Source organism: Canis aureus, chromosome 29 (genome assembly GCF_053574225.1).
Source record: "Canis aureus isolate CA01 chromosome 29, VMU_Caureus_v.1.0, whole genome shotgun sequence".
NCBI lineage: Eukaryota > Metazoa > Chordata > Mammalia > Carnivora > Canidae > Canis > Canis aureus.
This window is the reverse complement of record NC_135639.1, coordinates 21,854,615-21,876,602: the sequence shown is the minus strand read 5'-3', so window position 1 is coordinate 21,876,602 and position 21,988 is coordinate 21,854,615. Positions and strand designations below refer to the sequence as shown.

Here is a 21,988-nt window from a genome sequence, read left to right as displayed (position 1 = left end):
CTTGGAAAGCTCCATTGTACAGGAACAGATGAAAAATTGTGGTATGAGTCACAACTACTGAACTTTGAATACCTTTCATATATAGTTATTTAATTATAAATATTTTAAATTAAAATCTATTAATATGAGAAACATTCAGAATAATGGAGTAAGGATTGCCAAAAAATGATCTTCCATAATACCAATCAGAACCCTTGCAAACTTTGTCAAATCAAATTTTCAGAGCTCCAGAAATTAACCAGTATTACAACAATCTGAGGAGCCCTTATTTAAGAAAAATGGTGGAGCAACTGCGTGACTCAGTCAGTTAAGCGTTTGCTTTTGGTTTAGGTCATGATCTCAGGGTCCTGAGATTGAGCTATGCTTCCTGCGCAGGGAGGAGTATGCTTCTCCCTCTCCCTGCTCATGCTCTCTCTCAAATAAAATCTTTTAAAAAAATGGATAACCCTCAGAAAAAAACAATGCAATTTGTGGTATTGTAACTTGGTCAACTCCTATACTCCTCTCTACAGGTCCAATGTAAACCTGAAAACTAGTAGCTTCAGAAACCATGGAGGCTAAGAAAATCAGCAGTCTAACAATCACCTGAGGAGATAGAATAGGTTTGGCAGTGCAGTGCAAAATTGGCATCCCTAGGGAGTTGCCACAAATTGACTTCTTTGGGGACACACTGAAAAATTTCCATTCATAGGACTAGTCTTGTTCCCAGAACTTTCTCATGGAGGAAAGCTTATCCCTAATATGTTTGTTGAAAACAACCAGCAGCAACTGTTTAACATTGTGGCTACCTGAAATGGTGAATAAATTGGGCTGAACAAGAAGCTAGATAATAAACTTAAAATGAAAATCTGGAGAAATAAATGTCTACTGACTTTTTAAAAACTTTAATATATTCCTAGGGATCTAGAAGGCCAGAAACATATAAAGTTTAGCTTATCCACTGGAAAAAAAATCTAAGAAAGCTCCAATCTTTCACCTCTGGCTTGATATATAAGAAATAGATGAAGACTAATGCAGAGATTTAAACTTCTGGAATGTTGAGGGTGTGTCTCAACACCTGCAGGGAGGCCAGCAGCAAACGGTGGGAGATTTTCTGGTTCAAGGACTTTAATAAAATCTTTGTTCAGTTATTAGCTGTTAATATTACTGAGCAGAGATTTCAGTGGCCATACATGACAAGAATATAGAATATAGTAAAATATATGAAGTGTATGAAGGGTGTGGAATTGAGGATTTTTCCTTCCCACATCTTAGGCTTTGGTGAAATTGTGTCCCGTATAGGGAAGGTGGGAAGGAACAATCTGGGAATGTTTTTAAATGATTATTTTTATTGTACTTCTGATGGAAACACAGGAAATTTGTCTCTGATATTCACTGTGAGAACCTCATTAGGTTTCTGGAGGTAAACCACAAAAGTGTGGAAGTCCTCAAGACTGAGACTCCAGGAGTCTCTAACTCTCAATCTAGTCCATGCTTAACTTTCATAAATTTGTCAATTACCATTTAATTTTTCCTAGAAGTTTCTGCCCCCAGCAGCTGCAACTCCTAGTATGCTTCAATTTTCTGTATTTATCTGTCTCTCCAGTTTCTGGGTCATTTGATTGTTCTGAGACTTGAAGTCTCTGATGTATTTAGCAGTTGCTGATTTTGAGTTTGTTCACTTTTTTTTTCCTTATTGTAGGATGGAAGTGGTGACTTCCAAGCTGTTTACATGTTGGAGCAAAAGCAGAAGTTCAAGTAACTTTTAATAATACAAAGAACAACTAGGCAGAAGACCAAAAGGAAATAGAAAACCCGAATCACACTATAAATCAACTAGACACAACAGACATCGATAGAAAAATTCACCCTAAACAATAAAATACACAGTATTCTCAAGTGCATATGAAACCATCCCCTTGTTAGAAAATACTTGAGAAATGCTCATGAATATAAGTAATATGGATATAAACATATGAAATAAAAATTGTGCCCATACTTGGTTATGATATATAGTTTTTCATTTGAATGACATTTGAAACTGAAGAAAGCATATTTTAGAATAGTGCTGTCCAATAGAATTTTCTTAGTTATGAAAATTTTCCATATATGCATTGTCTAAAATGGCAGGCAGTAGCCACATCTGGGTACCGTGCCCTTCAAATGTGGCTAGTGCAACTGAAGAACCCAAATTTTATGTTTATTTAGTGCCCATTAATATATTTAAGACTCTACTTTAATACCAGCTAGTGTTTCCGATATTGGACAACACAGAGAACAGAGGGAAGAGTGGTTAATTGGCTTCTTTATTCTACTTCCTTAGCTGCTTCACCTCTCTTCTTCCCTCCTCACTATAATTCAATGGCATCAGTTATTAAACAAGTGCTAAATGAAAGGACTAAAAAAAGCAATTATCTTTTCCTAACCCTGTCTATATATGTCTTTGCTGAAGTAGTAAAATAATTAGTAAAATAATTTTTAGATCTTTAATTTTTAAATCTTCCTTTCTAATGGCTTCTGATCTAAGGATTCAAATTCAGAGGTGTGCAGCATGGGTGTAGGGCTTATTAATTAGAATATTAGCAAATATCAGGAATATTTTAAAGTTCATTTCTTTCTGTAGGAAAATGATAGAAGTTAACAAATCAGCCACTTCAAGTAATTTCCTCATGTCTTTATAAGCTAAATAAGACATTAATGTTATTTATTTTCTTTTATATAAACATATTTACAATATGAATTAGTGAACTGTGGTCTGCAATTAATAATTTTCCATTTAGGTCAGAATTATATTCTGTATTTTACTCTTCCTTCTATTGATTTATACTATAGGTTGTTTTTGTTTTGGTTTGGTTTATTTTCCCTGAGTATACATTGACATTAGTTATCTGATCTTAGCTTGAGACTTGTCAGGGTTTTCTGTGTTTATAGAGTTTACAAGATTGCTGTTGCCTTCTGTGAATGTGTCAGGACAATATTTTGCTATCTACCATACCTAATCAAGGAAATCTAAAACCTAGCTCTTCTTTTCTCCCAAACCACAATCCACTCAAGAGAAGTTTAGCACCTAGAGTGGGTATGACATTATTCTAATTTATAAACACAGTTATTTTAAAACATAACTGAGAGCTATATCTCTTATATACTATCATATTTTCATTTTAGAGAAATCTCTTTTCCCCAAAGATAAGCATCTTTAAATATTATTGTTGAGAGTAACCTAGTTTTAAAACTCATTGTAACCAGTTGCTATGGTGGATTATCTATTGGACTATTGGAGAATGGCATAAAGTATGTTAAGTTCTACTTTATTTTTTTTTTTTTTGTATTTTGTTATTTGAGTTCGATTTTCCAACTACTTTATAGGCAAAAGGAGTGAGAGTGAAGGGAAAGAGCAAGAGAGACTGCCTGCCTGATACCATTCTTTGTACGGTTGTAGCTCAGAATGAGAAGAACATTCAAATTGCACCCAGGAGTGAAATCTTCTGGTTTGACTTGGATAGAGATTGCCCCTTGATAGCAGTTTTCTTAGAGTATACGGGAGGACAGAATCTTGTAAAATTAAGACAGTGTCATGCTCGAAGTATTTGCCAGTAAATTGAATTCATTAACTCTTTCTCCTGCACTGTCCTAGTTATTGGCCATACAGCTATGAATAAGAAAAATGAGGTTGCTGCTTTTATTAAGCTTATATTCTAGAAGAGGAGTAAAAAATAGGCATAAGATCTACATCTGTTACTGTATGTCCTCATTTCTATGAAGCAGTTTCTGTATCAGTTATCTTTTGCTATGTAACTAACCATACTCAAATTCGGTAGCTTACAACAGCATTTTTTTAAGCTCACAATAATGAGTCAGTTGGGCAGTTCCTCTGGTTGATCTCAGCTGGGTTCACTGTAAACCTGTAGTCACCTGGCTGTAGCTAACAGATTGGCTAGCAGGTGGGGGAACTGGGCGCCAGTCATTCCCATGTCTGGCATTTGGCAGGTTGTCAGCTGTGGCAACAGTGGAGGGCCTTCAAGCCTCAGTTTCTTCACATGGGGATGCAGAAATCCACGAGCAGCAACAGCTGAAGCTGCAAGACATCTTCAAGTCTAGGCTCAGGACTTAAGTTCACAAGGTCCCCCCTGCCAGAGCACAGAGGAAAGAGCTGGGGACTCAGGCCCCATCTTTATTTAATAGAGGTACTATAAAATACTGTCATCATTTTTATAATCAACTGCAGTTTCCTTTGCAGATTTTTAGCATTCTGTAACTGGTATTTATTACTAATGGTTATTTCTATTCACTCATTATTACTAATGTTATTTTCTATTCACTCAAAGCTGATAATATTTCTAAATTAAGAAAAAAATGAAAACAGGAAATTATGTTTCTATTGAGCAATATGTGCATGAGAAATGAAATAAACAGGCAAATGCCCAAATGGCACACAATCATTCCCAGGCAGAGTAAGAAAACCTCAGCAGGTGCTATTTTTAAAACTAACATGCTATTCTGTGGCAACAGACAATGCTGCTCTGGGAATGCGTTTCAATAACAGAGTATTTCCACCAGAAAAAGAATTTCAACCAGTGTGGTTTTGTCCCCAGAAAAAGGTGCTCCAGGAGCTAGAAGGCCCTAAAGACACTGCTATTATTGTTCTCTGTTTACTCCGCTAATGCATCCACAAGGAAGAGAAAGCTCACACATCACAATATATAACATTTGTATGGCACTTTGGAGTAACACTTCAGGAACATTTAACAACATAAGTTTTATTGATTATGGCCTGGCTTCCATGGTGTATTCCCTGACAGAAACCCAATAATCAGCCACCATATAAGAAGAAAATTTTATTCAGTTAGCTTCTAGGAAGACAGGCTCCTACCACAGGTCTGGGAAACCTGAAAATTCTGAAATTTATGTAATAGGGTGAGATAATCTGAAAGAAGAATAAAGAAAAAAGGCTTTTTAATGTCTTTAAACCACTGTGAAAGATTCATCTTATGGCCCCCAGATAAGAGATCTACCTCTCTCATCTCACGTGGTTCAAGGAATTTCATTTTTTGAGGAATGCTTCACAGCTGATAGGGCAGATTTTCCCTGCCCTGTGCAAAGAGTTGGCAAATTACACGCATAAATTTAATGGTGTTCTGAAACATCATGGTCAGACTAGGCAAAAGTCTTCCATATCATATAGTTCAACCCCTACCTGATGCCTGCATCCTTGTGATGAGATCTACCATGTGTGATCATTTGGGGAGTGTGAAAATAACTCCAGTGATGGGAAACTCACTACTTTTATATTTATAAGTTCTTAACTTTTTCACTTGTGGAATGTATATATATATATATTTTTTTTTTCTGTCTCCTATTTAGCAATCATTCTTCCAACAGGGGAAACATAACAGTTATCAAGGAATATGTGACTCCTACCCTAGAGAAGAAAGAATATATTGGGAGAGAAAATTGAGTTAACAGAGATAACATTTTTCCTTATTTGGAACTGTATTTTCCTCAGATTATACACACTATTCTGGGATAACACCTACCATTAGACACAAGTCTAATTTCTCCCATTAAAGATATTCGTAAAGAATTTGAAGACAACTGACCACAGTCAAGTCCCATTGGCAAGCTAAAGATTGTCTTTGTTGTTCATTTGCTTTTTGGTTAATCCATAAAGCAATTTCTAGTTTTGGCTATGTGCTAGGCCCGGGAGAGACACTGGAAAAGATCTGTGTGTGTGTGGGGGGGTGTTAAAAATTTTTCCTCATGGGATGCCTGGGTGGCTCAGTGGTTGAGCATCTGCTTTTGGCTCAGGGCATGATCCCGGAATGCTGGGATCGAGTCCTACATCAAGCTCCCTGCATGGAGCCTGCTTCTGCTGCTGTGTCTCTGCCTCTCTCTCTTTCTCTCTCTCTCTCTCTCTCTCTCTCTGTCTCTCATGAATAAATAAATAAAATATTAAAAAAAAAGTTTTCCTCAGCATTCCTAAGGTCACTGGAAGGGTCTGAAGATCAAACTGATTAACAACAGATTAACCAAGAAAACTGTACTCATTTATCTAAGTTTTATATTGACATGGGAGCCTTTATAAGGAAATGAACATCTGAAGAATGGTTGCACTAGGTTTGATGAAGAGTGACAGCTGTGGAGAAATATGATAGGACAAAGATTATGAGCTAAGTGCAATAAAGGATGGAAGCCTTCACAAAGCCTGCTGCTCACCTCTTTCTTCATGTTGCTCCATCTTGGAGATAAGGATGCTCTTTCCTCTGAGTAAAGAGGGCACTTCTCACATGAAAGTCTTATGACCTGCTTCAGGGGAGAAGAGCAGGGGGATGGCCAGAGATACCTTTATGCTTCTGCCATCTTCTCAAACTCCTTCAGCTTAAAATATGAGGTGTCATGCTTTTGGGGAATATGTCCTGAACTCTATCAGAACACAGATACAATTTCTACTTTCAATAGCTATCCTGACAACCATTTCTGCGTATACCATTGCTTGAGATTGAAGAACACTCATGCAAATCTCTCTCCATTTTCTGTTTGAAATACTGACCACAATAGTATATTAGAGTTTTGTTTAAAACAGTATTTCTTAACAGAGGGACAGTTTTTTTTCCCTCAGGGGATATTTGGCAATGCCTGAAGACCTTTTTGGTCATCACAGCTGTCATGCTACTGGCATCAATTGCAAGGATGCTGCTTAACATACACAATAACGCACAGGGCAGCCCCCAACCAAGAATTATCAGACCCAAAATGTACGTAGTTCCAAAGCTAAGAAATCCTGAATCACCTAAAAGGGTATAAAATAGGTACTGCTTCAAAGAATTTATATTCTGAATTTTATATTTACATTTTGAATATTCTGAATATGGAATCATCCATGTTCCATGTATGTTCATCCATGCCATTTTTATTAACTTACCAGGATAATGTATTACAGAAAAATACATCAGGTTTATATATATTTCTTTACCAGAATTACAGATAATATCTGAAAAAAAGGAAAAATACTTAAATGATAAGGTTTAATTGACATAAATATGGCATAACACATTTGTCCAATAATGAACATTTGCTGTATACTATATCAAAGGAAGTTTCCTTGAGAAACTGAGCCTGTTGAAACTGGAAGTCTCAGCTCTCTACTTAGCCTTGCCAGAGATACCTTTTAGTGGCATTTGGCTGAAAATACAATGGTTAGTGTATAAAAGCTTAGTGGCATTTGGCTGAAAATACAATGGTTAGTGTATAAAAGCTTTCTATATTGCTAGACTGTCCTTTCCATGGACCTTTGGCTAGAGAGAGAAAAATTTTGTTGGGCCTGTTTAGTCTGCATCTATTAAAGTCTTTGGGTTGCCAGACAGCTGGTGCTGGCTCCTTATTGGGATGTGATGAGGCTCATCATGAGAGTGTGGGGAATAAAGTAAATTGTTGTAATGAACTGTTATTTCTAGGATGAACTCCCACAATCATGGTGAAAAACTTTGGCTGAGATGATGCTGAAAGTAACAGAAAGGAGTGTATCTCTTCCCTTCCAGAGACATTAAGATTCTTCTCAGTGCCACTTACTGGTAGAGCCTAATAGGGAGCAGCTGGAAAAGTAAATGCATGGTTTGCAGAGTTCTGGCCCAAATATCATGAAGAAAAGTGTAGAAGGATGGATTCAAAGTGAAGAGGCTGAGTGAAGTAAGTCAGTCGGAGAAGGACAAACATTATATGTTCTCATTCATTTGGGGAATATAAATAATAGTGAAAGGGAAAATAAGGGAAGGGAGAAGAAATGTGTGGGAAATATCAGAAAGGGAGACAGAACGTAAAGACTGCTAACTCTGGGAAACGAACTAGGGGTGGTAGAAGGGGAGGAGGGCGGGTGGTGGGAGTGAATGGGTGACGGGCACTGGGTGTTATTCTGTATGTTAGTAAATTGAACACCAATAAAAAAAAAAAAAAAAAAACAAAGTGAAGAGACACTAGTTTAAAGCTGCAGCCTTCCCAGAGAGGTATATTCTGACCAGTCAGCCTAACTGGTAACTCTTCCTTACATGATCTTGTCTTATTTTCTTCATAGTTCTTTTCGGTGTCTGAATTGAATTTATACACATATTTAAAAAATTTCTTCCTTATTTCATTTCCATGAAATATGACACCCAGCTAGAATATATGCTCCGTGGGGGCAGGCCAGGCTCTGGTGGTTCTATATACCAAAATGGTCTTTATTTGCTGAAGGCATGCTTGAGGTGAAGATATATTTGCTTTAAATTTTACTTATCTCACAAAGAACTATCAATTAATCTAGGTAAATGCTCCATCTTAGAATTCATGTTTGGTTTAAATGGTCATATCTCATGCTCCGATTTATTTCTGACAATTATAGAGACATGAACTCAATTACTTTCAATTAATTAACTAATAGATTTGGCTGGTTAATCACTAAACATATTCTTTTTTTTTTTCGGCATGAAAATCTGGAGTTTGAATGCCCATGTTTACTTTTATTTCTTTTTTTAAATATTTTATTTATTTATTCATGAGAGACACACAGAAAGAGAGAGAGGCAGAGACACAGGCAGAGGGATAAGCAGGCTCCATGTAGGGAGCCTGACATGGGACTCGATCCTGGGTCTCCAGGATCACGCCCAGGGCTGAAGGCTGCGCTAAACCACTGAGCCACCCTGGCTGCCCAAATGCCCATGTTTCTGTAGCATTCCTAACATTTGTGTGAACACACATCCACGTATGCATTATGAACTCCCCACATATATATGTGGTTGGCAGAGAGGAAAGACAAGCAAGGTTATGGGAATCACAGTATGTTCCTTAGTCAGAATTTCAGACATCAGAAGAAACCTTCAACTCACTTCATAAAAACGTAGTGCTACACTTTCAAAAATATATATCCATCATTTCTGTTCAATGAAATTCCTTTAGAGGGAGGATTTAGTCCAGGAATGATATGAAGGATTAACCAGTTCTAAGATATCTTTCTCAGAGTTAGTTTTTTTTTTTTTAAGCTTTATTTTAAATCATTCTACTTTTACAGAAGAGTTTCATAGTATGGAAAATTCCTGTCCACTTGACACCCAAGTTCCCCTAATGTTAAAATCTTATATAACCATAAAACAGTTACCATAATACTGCTTGATATCAAAATATCAAACTAATATTGACACAACACTATTAACTGAACTGCAGACTATTTGGATTTCAAAACTTTCTTCACTAATATCTTTTATTTATACTTTAAAATTCAATCCAGAATACCACATTACATTGAATTACGTCTACATAATGACTTCCAATCTGTGATGATTTCTAAGGCTTTCTTCGTCTTTCATCACCTTAATACTTTTTAAGAGTAATGGTCATGTATTTTGAGTAGTGTTTCTCAAGGTAGATTTGGCTGAATAGACCTTGTAATTTAACTGGGGTTATAGACATATGGGGAAAAAATGTCAGAGAAGTTGAGTTCTTTTCATTGTATCATATCATTGTGTGCATACTGTGCATACGTATGTGTGTATTGCATGTATGATGTGGATATACATTGTGTGTATATGTTATTTATTTTGTATATCATGTATATCATGTTATTTATTTTGCTATTTATATTGTTCTGACCTTGGCCATTGGAATTTCTTTCTGATTGGTTTCAGTCCCTTTTGACATCACTTCAGCATGACTTACTATTGGTGACATTCAGTCTGATAGCTTAGTTAAAGTGAGATCTGCTCAATTCAGAGATTTCCTTACAGTAATTATTTCCCTTTTCCATATTATATATGGTGGAAGTAAGTCATTAAGTCCAGCCCCCACTCAAGGGAAGGGAATTAAGCTCTGCTTTCGCAGAAAGGTATATCAAACAATTTGTGGACAAGAGTTAAAGCCACCATGGTATTTAGTACTTGATAAAAGATACTTGCTGGCTAGGAAAATGTACTGATTTTTCTTAAAGTCCTGCCTAGAGGATCTTGTGTGTGGTAGTTATTACTGAGGTGTTCTAGTGATAAGTTTTTATTTACCTCATTGTTCTACATTTATTATTTGGAATTCTTAGAAAAGGCAGATATATCCCTTTTCCAACATTCTTTCTTCTTTCTTTCTTTCTTTCTTTCTTTCTTTCTTTCTTTCTTTCTTTCTTTCTTCTTTCTTTCTTTTTCTTCTTTCTTTCTTCATTCATTTATTTATGTAATCATGTATATCAATATGGACTCATATTCATTTTACTTCTTGTGTTAGCATCCAATCTTGCTGTTATTTATTTTGTTCATATTGATGCTGCTTTGCCATTCTGGCATATGCTCATCCTTTCTCTAACCCCAAGCATTGATTTACTTGTTGGTGTTAATAGATGCTACAGGATCATCATATTTCCCCTTTCCCCAGCTCTAGAATAAGCCAATATCCAAGGGTTCCTGATTTCTTTTATATAGAATGGTATTTAGAAACCAACATCTGTGTTCTAGGTAACTTTGGTTTGGTAAACCATATATTATGGTTTTACTACTTCTAGGACCTCTCAGTAGACCAAACTGGGAAATAGATATATTTATACTAGACAACATATACAAAGACTTCTATATTTATTCAATTATCTATTCAAACAATGAACTTTATAGTTCTAGTGTTTCCAGATTGGAATCTTTATAGTTCACATTTATGCACTGAAATATCACATCTTATCCTGCATGATGAACATATTTTCTTATTTTATTTTGGGTATATCCTTGGATGTTCTAATAATAAATGCTCTCATTTTTTTTCCTGCAGATTCCAACAGCTGAGATATCTCAAGGTCATTTTCTATTGACTGTTTTTATCCCTTGACTTTGAGTCATATTTCTCTGTTTCTCTGCATGTTTAGTAATTTTTTATTGTATGCCTAATATTTGTAGGTTACATAGTAGAAATTATGGTGATAAGTAGGTAACCTGGTTTTGAATGACTAACTCTATTGCTTCTATAGTGGGAAGCAGCTGAAACCTCTGCTTAATTCCCTCATTTTTTTACCTTATACCTTGAACTTGATCCCTTGGTACTTCCCCTAGTAAGGGTATTTCAGGGTCAGTCATGGAGCTAGACTGAGTTTACAGGCAGATAGTCATTCTTGCTCTCACTCCTGGTCTTTGTCCTTTCTAGGAATTTCTCTCTTATCTTCTAGTCTATTTGGTGGCCTTAGACTCAGTCCTCTACTGTCTCAATCCAGTAATATTCTTGCTTTATCTTTGCATTTCAACTGATACCCGGACTATAGGTGAGATATGCCCAGGTGAAATGATGCAGCAATGCAAATGATTCCCATCGCAATTCCTTTATTTCAAGGCTCAATTTTTTTCTAGGTTCTGTTCACTTTTTTTCTGCTTTCTCATGGCTTTGAAGAGATTTTTAAAAATATAATATTTATAAGAATTTATATTTTTTATCTGTGGGAGAGTTATTCCAATAAAATCTACTACTATGTAAGTGAAACTAATATAATATAAAGAAGAAATTGAAGATTTGAAGATTTTCTTTAATCTTGGGTAACATAAGTTGTAATTTATATATTATTATTTATTCTTTAAACATATATCAGTGTAGATTTTGCATTTTTCTGGACTGCTTTGACATGCTTATGTCAAAATTCATGCTTTCCTATATCACATAGTTTTTTTTTCTTCCATGTAAAACATAAACTAGATAGTAGTAAGATAGGTGTTTATGGAGATTGAAATTCCCATTATTCCAAAAGATATTTTTTCCCCAAAAAACTTTAAAAAGTGGAAATAACATATTGTTCCTACATTTGGTTTTTTTTTTTTTTTTTTTTTTTTTTTTTTTTTTATTCTAAATTTTATTTTTTTTATTTTTTTTATTTTTTTTTTTAATTTTTTTTTTATTGGTGTTCAATTTACTAACATACAGAATAACACCCAGTGCCCGTCACCCATTCACTCCCAACCCCCGCCCTCCTCCCCTTCTACCACCCCTAGTTCGTTTCCCAGAGTTAGCAGTCTTTATGTTCTGTCTCCCTTTCTGATATTTCCCACACATTTCTTCTCCCTTCCCTTATTTTCCCTTTCACTATTATTTATATTCCCCAAATGAATGAGAACATATAATGTTTGTCCTTCTCCGACTGACTTACTTCACTCAGCATAATACCCTCCAGTTCCATCCACGTTGAAGCAAATGGTGGGTATTTGTCATTTCTAATAGCTGAGTAATATTCCATTGTATACATAAACCACATCTTCTTTATCCATTCATCTTTCGTTGGACACCGAGGCTCCTTCCACAGTTTGGCAATCGTGGCCATTGCTGCTAGAAACATCGGGGTGCAGGTGTCCCAGCGTTTCATTGCATTTGTATCTTTGGGGTAAATCCCCAACAGTGCAATTGCTGGGTCGTAGGGCAGGTATATTTTTAACTGTTTGAGGAACCTCCACACAGTTTTCCACAGTGGCTGCACCAGTTCACATTCCCACCAACAGTGTAAGAGGGTTCCCTTTTCTCCGCATCCTCTCCAACATTTGTTGTTTCTTGCCTTGTTAATTTTTCCCATTCTCACTGGTGTGAGGTGGTATCTCATTGTGGTTTTGATTTGTATTTCCCTGATGGCAAGTGATGCAGAGCATTTTCTCATGTGCATGTTGGCCATGTCTATGTCTTCTTCTGTGAGATTTCTGTTCATGTCTTTTGCCCATTTCATGATTGGATTGTTTGTTTCTTTGGTGTTGAGTTTAATAAGTTCTTTATAGATCTTGGAAACTAGCCCTTTATCTGATATGTCATTTGCAAATATCTTCTCCCATTCTGTAGGTTGTCTTTGAGTTTTGTTGACTGTATCCTTTGCTGTGCAAAAGCTTCTTATCTTGATGAAGTCCCAATAGTTCATTTTTGCTTTTGTTTCTTTTGCCTTCGTGGATGTATCTTGCAAGAAGTTACTATGGCCGAGTTCAAAAAGGGTGTTGCCTGTGTTCTTCTCTAGGATTTTGATGGAATCTTGTCTCACATTTAGATCTTTCATCCATTTTGAGTTTATCTTTGTGTATGGTGAAAGAGAGTGGTCTAGTTTCATTCTTCTGCATGTGGATGTCCAATTTTCCCAGCACCATTTATTGAAGAGACTGTCTTTCTTCCAATGGATAGTCTTTCCTCCTTTATCGAATATTAGTTGCCCATAAAGTTCAGGGTCCACTTCTGGATTCTCTATTCTGTTCCACTGATCTATGTGTCTGTTTTTGTGCCAGTACCACACTGTCTTGATGACCACAGCTTTGTAGTACAACCTGAAATCTGGCATTGTGATGCCCCCAGATATGGTTTTCTTTTTTAAAATTCCCCTGGCTATTCGGGGTCTTTTCTGATTCCACACAAATCTTAAAATAATTCGTTCTAACTCTCTGAAGAAAGTCCATGGTATTTTGATAGGGATTGCATTAAACGTGTATATTGCCCTGGGTAACATTGACATTTTCACAATATTAATTCTGCCAATCCATGAGCATGGAATATTTTTCCATCTCTTTGTGTCTTCCTCAATTTCTTTCAGAAGTGTTCTATAGTTTTGAGGGTATAGATCCTTTACATCTTTGGTGAGGTTTATTCCTAGGTATCTTATGCTTTTGGGTGCAATTGTAAATGGGATTGACTCCTTAATTTCTCTTTCTTCAGTCTCATTGTTAGTGTATAGAAATGCCACTGACTTCTGGGCATTGATTTTGTATCCTGCCACGCTACCGAATTGCTGTATGAGTTCTAGCAATCTTGGGGTGGAGACTTTTGGGTTTTCTATGTAGAGTATCATGTCATCGGCGAAGAGGGAGAGTTTGACTTCTTCTTTGCCAATTTGAATGCCTTTAATGTCTTTTTGTTGTCTGATTGCTGAGGCTAGGACTTCCAGTACTATGTTGAATAGCAGTGGTGAGAGTGGACATCCCTGTCTTGTTCCTGATCTTAGGGGAAAGGCTCCCAGTGCTTCCCCATTGAGAATGATATTTGCTGTGGGCTTTTCATAGATGGCTTTTAAGATGTCGAGGAATGTTCCCTCTATCCCTACACTCTGAAGAGTTTTGATCAGGAATGGATGCTGTATTTTGTCAAATGCTTTCTCTGCATCCAATGAGAGGATCATATGGTTCTTGGTTTTTCTCTTGCTGATATGATGAATCACATTGATTGTTTTACGGGTGTTGAACCAGCCTTGTGTCCCAGGGATAAATCCTACTTGGTCATGGTGAATAATTTTCTTAATGTACTGTTGGATCCTATTGGCCAGTATCTTGTTGAGAATTTTTGCATCCATGTTCATCAGGGATATTGGTCTGTAATTCTCCTTTTTGGCGGGGTCTTTGTCTGGCTTTGGAATTAAGGTGATGCTGGCTTCATAGAACGAATTTGGAAGTACTCCATCTCTTTCTATCTTTCCAAACAGCTTTAGGAGAATAGGTATGATTTCTTCTTTAAACGTTTGATAAAATTCTCCTGGGAAGCCATCTGGCCCTGGACTCTTGTGTCTTGGGAGGTTTTTGATGACTGCTTCAATTTCCTCCCTGGTTATTGGCCTGTTCAGGTTTTCTATTTCTTCCTGTTCCAGTTTTGGTAGTTTGTGGCTTTCCAGGAATGCGTCCATTTCTTCTAGATTGCCTAATTTATTGGCGTATAGCTGTTCATAATAGGTTTTTAAAATCGTTTGTATTTCCTTGGTGTTGGTAGTGATCTCTCCTTTCTCATTCATGATTTTATTAATTTGAGTCTTCTCTCTCTTCTTTTTAATAAGGCTGGCTAATGGTTTATCTATCTTATTAATTCTTTCAAAGAACCAACTCCTGGTTCTGTTGATCTGTTCCACAGTTCTTCTGGTCTCGATTTCGTTGAGTTCTGCTCGAATCTTTATTAGCTCCCTTCTTCTCTTGGGTGTAGGATCTATTTGCTGTTTTTTCTCTAGCTCCTTTATGTGTAAGGTTAGCTTTTGTATTTGAGTTCTTTCCAGTTTTTGAATGGATGCTTGTATTGCGATGTATTTCCCCCTTAGGACTGCTTTTGCTGCATCCCAAAGATTTTGAACGGTTGTATCTTCATTCTCATTAGTTTCCATGAATCTTTTTAATTCTTCCTTAATTTCCTGGTTGACCCTTTTATCTTTTAGCAGGATGGTCCTTAACCTCCATGTGTTTGAGGTCCTTCCAAACTTCTTGTTGTGATTTAGTTCTAATTTCAAGGCATTATGGTCCGAGAATATGCAGGGGACAATCCCAATCTTTTGGTATCGGTTCAGACCCGATTTGTGACCCAATATGTGGTCTATTCTGGAGAAAGTTCCATGTGCGCTTGAGAAGAATGTGTATTCAGTTGAGTTTGGATGTAAAGTTCTGTAGATATCTGTGAAATCCATCTGGTCCAGTGTATCATTTAAAGCTCTCGTTTCTTTGGAGATGTTTTGCTTAGAAGACCTATCGAGTATAGAAAGAGCTAGATTGAAGTCACCAAGTATAAGTGTATTATTATCTAAGTATTTCTTCACTTTGGTTAATAATTGATTTATATATTTGGCAGCTCCCACATTTGGAGCATATATATTGAGGATTGTTAAGTCCTCTTGTTGAATAGATCCTTTAAGTATGATATAGTGTCCCTCTTCATCTCTCACTACAGTCTTTGGGGTAAATTTTAGTTTATCTGATATAAGGATGGCTACCCCTGCTTTCTTTTGAGGACCATTCGAATGGTAAATGGTTCTCCAACCTTTTATTTTCAGGCTGTAGGTGTCCTTCTGTCTAAAATGAGTCTCTTGTAGACAGCAAATAGATGGGTCCTGCTTTTTTATCCAGTCTGAAACCCTGCGCCTTTTGATGGGGTCATTAAGCCCGTTCACATTCAGAGTTACTATTGAGAGATATGAGTTTAGTGTCATCATGATATCTATTCAGTCTTTGTTTTTGTGGACTGTTCAACTGAACTTCTTCTTAAAGGGGAATTTTAAGAGGCCCCCTTAAAATTTCTTGCAGAGCTGGTTTGGAGGTCACATATTCTTTTAGTTGCTGCCTGTCTTGGAAGCTCTTTATCTCTCCTTCCATTTTGAATGAGAGCCTTGCTGGATAAAGTATTCTTGGTTGCATGTTCTTTTCATTTAGGACCCTGAATATATCCTGCCAGCCCTTTCTGGCCTGCCAGGTCTCTGTGGAGACCTACATTTGGTTTTTATCGTAGTAGTAAGCAATTGATCAGTTAGCACTGGGACAATGAGCTTATAGTTAATTTATTTGTCTCTATTAAGAAAGTATGATTTTCAGAGGATATTATGATGTATTAGTTATGATAATAATAGCTGTTCTGTCACATTCTTAGAGACCTGATCTCAATTTTAGTATTAGGCATATATTATTTAATTTGATCTTTATAACTTAAAGGTGAGAATAGTGTCTGCCTTTAATAAATTAGTAGACTTCTGCCAGGAATATGTAGGTAATTTTTCCAAACTCCCAATAAAATGAGAGGTAAAACCAGGAGTTCACAGATAAGTAAGCAGATTAGGACTCTACGCCACAGAGAAGACCCATGAATATTTAGAAGAGATTGGTAAGGTATGTTGTGAAAGTATTCAAGAAATTGTGGTTTTAAAATTTTTGACATAATTCACAAGACAAATGGCAGATAGATCCTCATTTTAAATTGATATAACAGATCATCTAAACCTATGTTTAAGATCCAAATCTTATTTATATAACAAGCTATGGCTCCCACCTTAGATCAGCAGCCCTGAATATGAATCTCAACCAGTCTAAGTCGCTGTCCTCACATGTTTGCAAATTAGCACAAATTAGCCAAAAACTCAAATTAAAACCCCGTATCCACACATGTACTCATCCTTTTGTTAATTTATTCAAATATTTATATTTCTATAATAATGTGGACACTTAGGTTACTCAGCTTATGATATCACAATAGGTACTGACTTTATAGGGAAGAAAATTTAGTGTAGACAATTATTTCAATTTTTTTGGAAATGGGGGTACCTGGGTGGCTCAGTGGTTGAGAGTCTGCCTTTGGCTCAGGTCATGATCCCCAGGTCCTGGGATTGAGTCCCGCATCAGGTTCCCTATAGGGAGCCTGCTTCTCTCTCTGCCTATGTCTCTACCTCTATGCATCTCTCATGAATAAATGAATAAAATCTCTAAAATTTTTTTTTGGGAAATGACATATTTAATACCTTAAAATATCCTTAAGTGATATCTGAAATTCTGATATTTGTGGAGTAGTTCAACAAAGTCTAGGGAATATTTGTCTATAAGGCATGAGCACTTGTAAAACTTAGTTTTCTCATTTAAAAAAAAAAAAAAGATTTTCCTTCCAAAAGGTCCTCAGTTTCTGTTTGAGTCCAACACTTTTTCAGCACTTCTCATTCTCTTTTCTCCCTCTCTCTTTCTCTCTCTCCTCCTCCTCCTTCTCCTCCTCCTTTCCTCTTCCTTAAATAAATAACAAGTATGACATGATTTAACATATGAAAGTTTATGGAAGAATTGTCCACCTGACTCTAAAACTGTCAAATCATGAAAAGGCACTCTTTGCTTGCTGAGTGACTACTTACAAGCCAAATATTAATGTGAGAATATTATTTTTAAGTATAATGTAAGGGTTTCAACAATTTCCCTTATATTGATTAATTTTCAAGCAAACTAAAGTTCAACTGTTAAGAATATTGTGTCACCTCTTAAGACTTGTCCTGTGGGTCTATTTCACTTTGACTCACAGCCCTTGTCCCTTTAGCTTTGCCATGGGAGAGAGATTAAAGTAAGGCGTTAGATGACCTCACACTTTTAAATTTCAGGGATTCAGTGTGATAGAATTTCTCTTGAGGAAAATTCAGAAATGTTATAGTTAGTTAAATCTCACCAGTTAGAACAAGTAGCAGAGACAGAGCCCTAATTTTATGCACAATCATAGGGCCATAGGTCACATTATTATAAATTGCCTAAGAGTGGGTTTTTGTCTCTGCCTTGTGAAAGTGAAACACAACTGCATTGATGAAGCTTAGAAGTCAGTTGTTGCACAAATATCTTTTTAGTCTGGTTTTATTTAATTTCATTCATTCATCCATTTATTCATTCATTCATTGAGAGAGAGAGAGAGAAAAGAAACACACAGACACATACACATGTACCAGGAGGGTAAGGGGCAGAGAGAGTTTTAAGAGGCTTCACACCCAGATCAAAATCTTTCCTAGGGCTAGAACTCATGACCTGAGATCATGACCTGAGGCCAAATCATGAGTTAGTCACTTAACCTACGGCGGTTGATCCACCTCAGTCTGATTTTAAAAGTCAACTATCAGGGTGCCTGGGTAGCTCAGTTGGTGGGCATCTGCCTTTGATTTCAGCTCATGTCATAATCTCAGGGTTTTGAGATCAAGTCCTGTGTTGGGCTCTGTACTCAGCTGTGAGTCTGCTCAATATTCTTTCTCTCTGCCACTCTGTCTACTCTCTCTCTAAAATAAAAACATATATATATATTTTTAAAGTCAATTATCAGTTACTTTTCTGTAATCACTAGGCTTTTATTTTATTTTACTTTTAATACCCTGGAACTTATTTCATAAGAAACATAAAACATAACCAAGTAACCTAAACAAATTAATCACCTATTCTTTGACACGCAAAATTGATTAAATTCTTGAGTTTCATTACTATTTAAAATGTCAGCAATATTTTTCCTGCTAAGAGCATACATATTCTTCCTGTTTTTTCAATCTTTCTCAAAACACTATTGCATATTTTATGAGTCGTAGTGGCCAGGGCTTCTAGTTGATGTTTTTTTAAAATTATAAACCCTCAATCTCATGATGACATTTTGTTAAGTGGCTGTTGCACGTATAAGGTTGTGAAGCATTTCTAGAAAAAAAAAATTCAGTGAGAAAAATTCTTGTAATAAGATTTATTCTCTAGTGTATGACCTTCAGAAGCAGAAATAATAGGAATTCATTGAGGGAACAAACTGAGGTTCCCCAAAGCATATCAGCTTTCCATTTCACCTGGAAACATAAATAATAATATGACAAAGATTAATTTTAGTACTGAAGATGTATTTGATAGACATGATGTGTATCTACCTCTATTTCCATACTTTAGGGAATACCTTGTATACTCATTTCTAGGACTCTTTCCTTTTATTTAATGTGGTATAGTCCATAAGCTATATCATCCTTCTCAACCTCTCTCTCCCTCTCTCTTTCTCTCTTTTTTTCACACATACACTCTGTAATTCTGAGAAATTTCAGCTAGCATCATGTGGGTAGACATAATAAGCTATATATGTATATGTACATATGATATAGTGAGAGTCCTGTACACTCCTGTTTTGTTATTTTTGCCCTACACATTGGGATACTGTGAATTTAATAAATTTCTACTAAATATTTCCACTGTGTAAGGTTACCAGAAAGATCATTCTCCTTGAAGTACATGAAATTTAAGGGGCACATATGGGAAATATAGACCAAAATAGCAGATGGAAATCTTAGAATTTTAGGAATGTGATTTTATAAAATTTTTAATACACATATACCTATACGCACAATATACATTATACATATATGTGCATGTATATGCATTTGCATGTGTGTAAATATATGTGTCCATGTGTACATATACATATATGCATATATATTTAATACTTCAAAGAGTGAGAATCTTGGGTGATATGGTAAGTGAATTGCTAAACACAAGTTCTTACATATTATGAATGCTCAATAATTGTTAGGTGCTCTTAAGATTTCAGGACATTCCTCTTTATGTCATTTATTAAGATTTCATCAAGAGTTTAGAATAAAACTTCATCCTGAAGGTTCCTAACTGCAGCAAGAAAGGTATAGGAAAATCATCCTGTATGTTCTAGGATCCAAAAACAATAACAATGCTTAGAAGCTAATAATACCCAGTGGAGCTGTGTTTTTTAAAGATTTCACTTATTTATATTAGAGAGAGAGAGAGAGAGAGAACGAACGGAGAGGGGAAAGGCAGAGGGAGAGGGAGAAGCAGGTTCCCCACTGAGCAGGGAGTCTGATGCAGGATATCCCAGGACCCTGGAATCATGGCCTGAGCCATAGCTTGACACCAGTTGATGACACCATAGCCAGGCACCCCCAGTTGATGAGCTGTTTTTATATAGAAAGGAAGAGAAAAAGAAAGAAGAAAGAAAGAAAGAAAGAAAGAAAGAAAGAAAGAAAGAAAGAAAGAAGAAAGAAAGGAAAGAAAAAAGAAAGAAACAAGAAAGGGAGAAAGGAAGAGAGAAAGGAAAGGGAGAGAAAAAAGGAAGGAAAATAATGGGAGCTTAACAAACTGTTCACTGCCCAAAATTGTACTTTAGAACATATGTAATCAGTGACATTACAATTTATCAAACCAGGGATCCCTGGGTGGCGCAGCGGTTCAGCACCTGCCTTTGGCCCAGGGCACGATCCTGGAGACCCGGGATCGAATCCCACATCGGGCTCCCAGTGCATGGAGCCTGCTTCTCCATCTGCCTGTGTCTCTGCCTCTCTCTCTCTCTGTGACTATCATAAATAAATAAAAATTAATAAAAAAAAAACAATTTATCAAACCAGCTTTGTCTTTGGTTTTCTCAGAAAGATAACCTTATAGAAAGTGATGTAGCTCACTTGAGGACACAGTTTTTTACCTGGGGAATAAAGAGTAGTGAAATAGGCAGCTCAGGCCCAATAATTTCTGCATTCTTTTCTTCCTTCTTTCTAAGAACCACATCCTAGCCCTATGTTCACTTTGAAAAAAAGGGGATAATTTTCTCAAGTCTTCTCAATGTTGTATTCATGTAGGAGATGTACCCACCTTTATCATGGTTCATTCCAGATTTAGTATTAGAAAAAAAAAAAAAAAAGAGAGAGAGGACAAAGTTTACCCTTTATCCCACTCTCATCTATTCTATTGATCTCTCCTTTCCTCCTATTACCATTAAAGATGCTTCCAAATTCTAGGAACTTTGTGCCCAATATTAGAATCATGGGATCTGCCTCTGGAAAGGGATGCTTAAACTATTCCACTAGAGCCTGTTTTCCTATTCCAATCAAAACGAAATTCTAGATATCTTTTTCCTTTGAGTTTTAGCTCTTATATTTAGATCTATAATCTTTGTCAAATTAAATTTTGCATGCAGTATAATAAGGGGTTCAATTTCATTCTTTTGCATGGGTTCATATAGCTGTCCTAGGATTATTGAAAAGACTATTCTTTTCCCATTTAATTTTCTTGCTAGAAAATGGTACAAATATTTAAAAGGTGATATTTGAACAACTGAGCTTGTGTTAGTATAGTCTAATGTAGTAAATTAATAAATTACATTAGTTTGCTAGGCTTGCCATAACAAAATACCACAGACTGAGTGGGTTACATACTGGAAATTTATTTTCTCACAGTTCCAGAAACTAGAAGTCCGGAGTCAGGATTGGTCTTTCTGAGTTTTTTTTTTCCCCCTTTGGCTTATAAATACACATTTCTTCCATTCTTCTAGTATCTCCTCATGGTCTTCTCTCTGTGTATGTCTGTGCCCTAATCTATTCTTAGTACGAGGACATCAGTCATATTGGGGTAGGTCCCATTTATATGACTTTGTTTTACCTTAATTACCCTTTTAAAGACCCTATCTCCAAATACAGTCACATGCTAAGGTTCTATGGTTAGGACTTCAACATAGGAGTTGTGAGAGGATGCAATGTAGGCCTTAACATATATAAATACATAGAATTTATCATATTTCCTTTATAAGAAGACTTGTCCAAATTCAGTAGTCTGCATAAATCAGCATGACCACAGCACAGCCCTTTAAGGAAAGCTCTATAATCCCTGACCCTTTCAGATTCTGAGCACTTGATCCAATGGATCAATAGTATTCACTATTATTATACACACAGATTACAGTTCCCAAGAAATGTTCAGCCCTTTAGACAAGTAGTTAACTGACATGAAGTGGTTCACTATGATGTCAGGCAGCCCAGATAGCTTTGGCTCCAAGAAGGAAATCATAT

The 21,988-nt window shown here is 36.2% G+C and overlaps 1 protein-coding gene across 31 annotated transcripts in view; it reads right to left on the bottom strand.

Moving 5' to 3' along the window:
• LOC144301134 (uncharacterized) overlaps positions 1-21,988 on the bottom strand; it is a 286,282-nt gene that overhangs the window by 139,190 nt on the left and 125,104 nt on the right. For 5 of the 31 annotated variants that reach the window (XR_013367883.1, XR_013367889.1, XR_013367891.1 and 2 more), the window contains one exon: positions 18,871-18,982. The exons of 24 other annotated variants lie outside the window; for them this stretch is intronic. Coding sequence is in view for 2 of the 7 variants with exons in the window: in XM_077877703.1 (XP_077733829.1) it covers positions 18,893-18,982 (90 nt within the window). In the remaining 5 variants the exon portion in view is untranslated. Of the gene's footprint in view, positions 1-6,192; positions 7,128-18,870; positions 18,983-20,389; positions 20,504-21,988 lie in introns of those variants that run through there. 2 more of the 31 variants (XR_013367884.1, XR_013367901.1) reach the window with 2 other exon arrangements.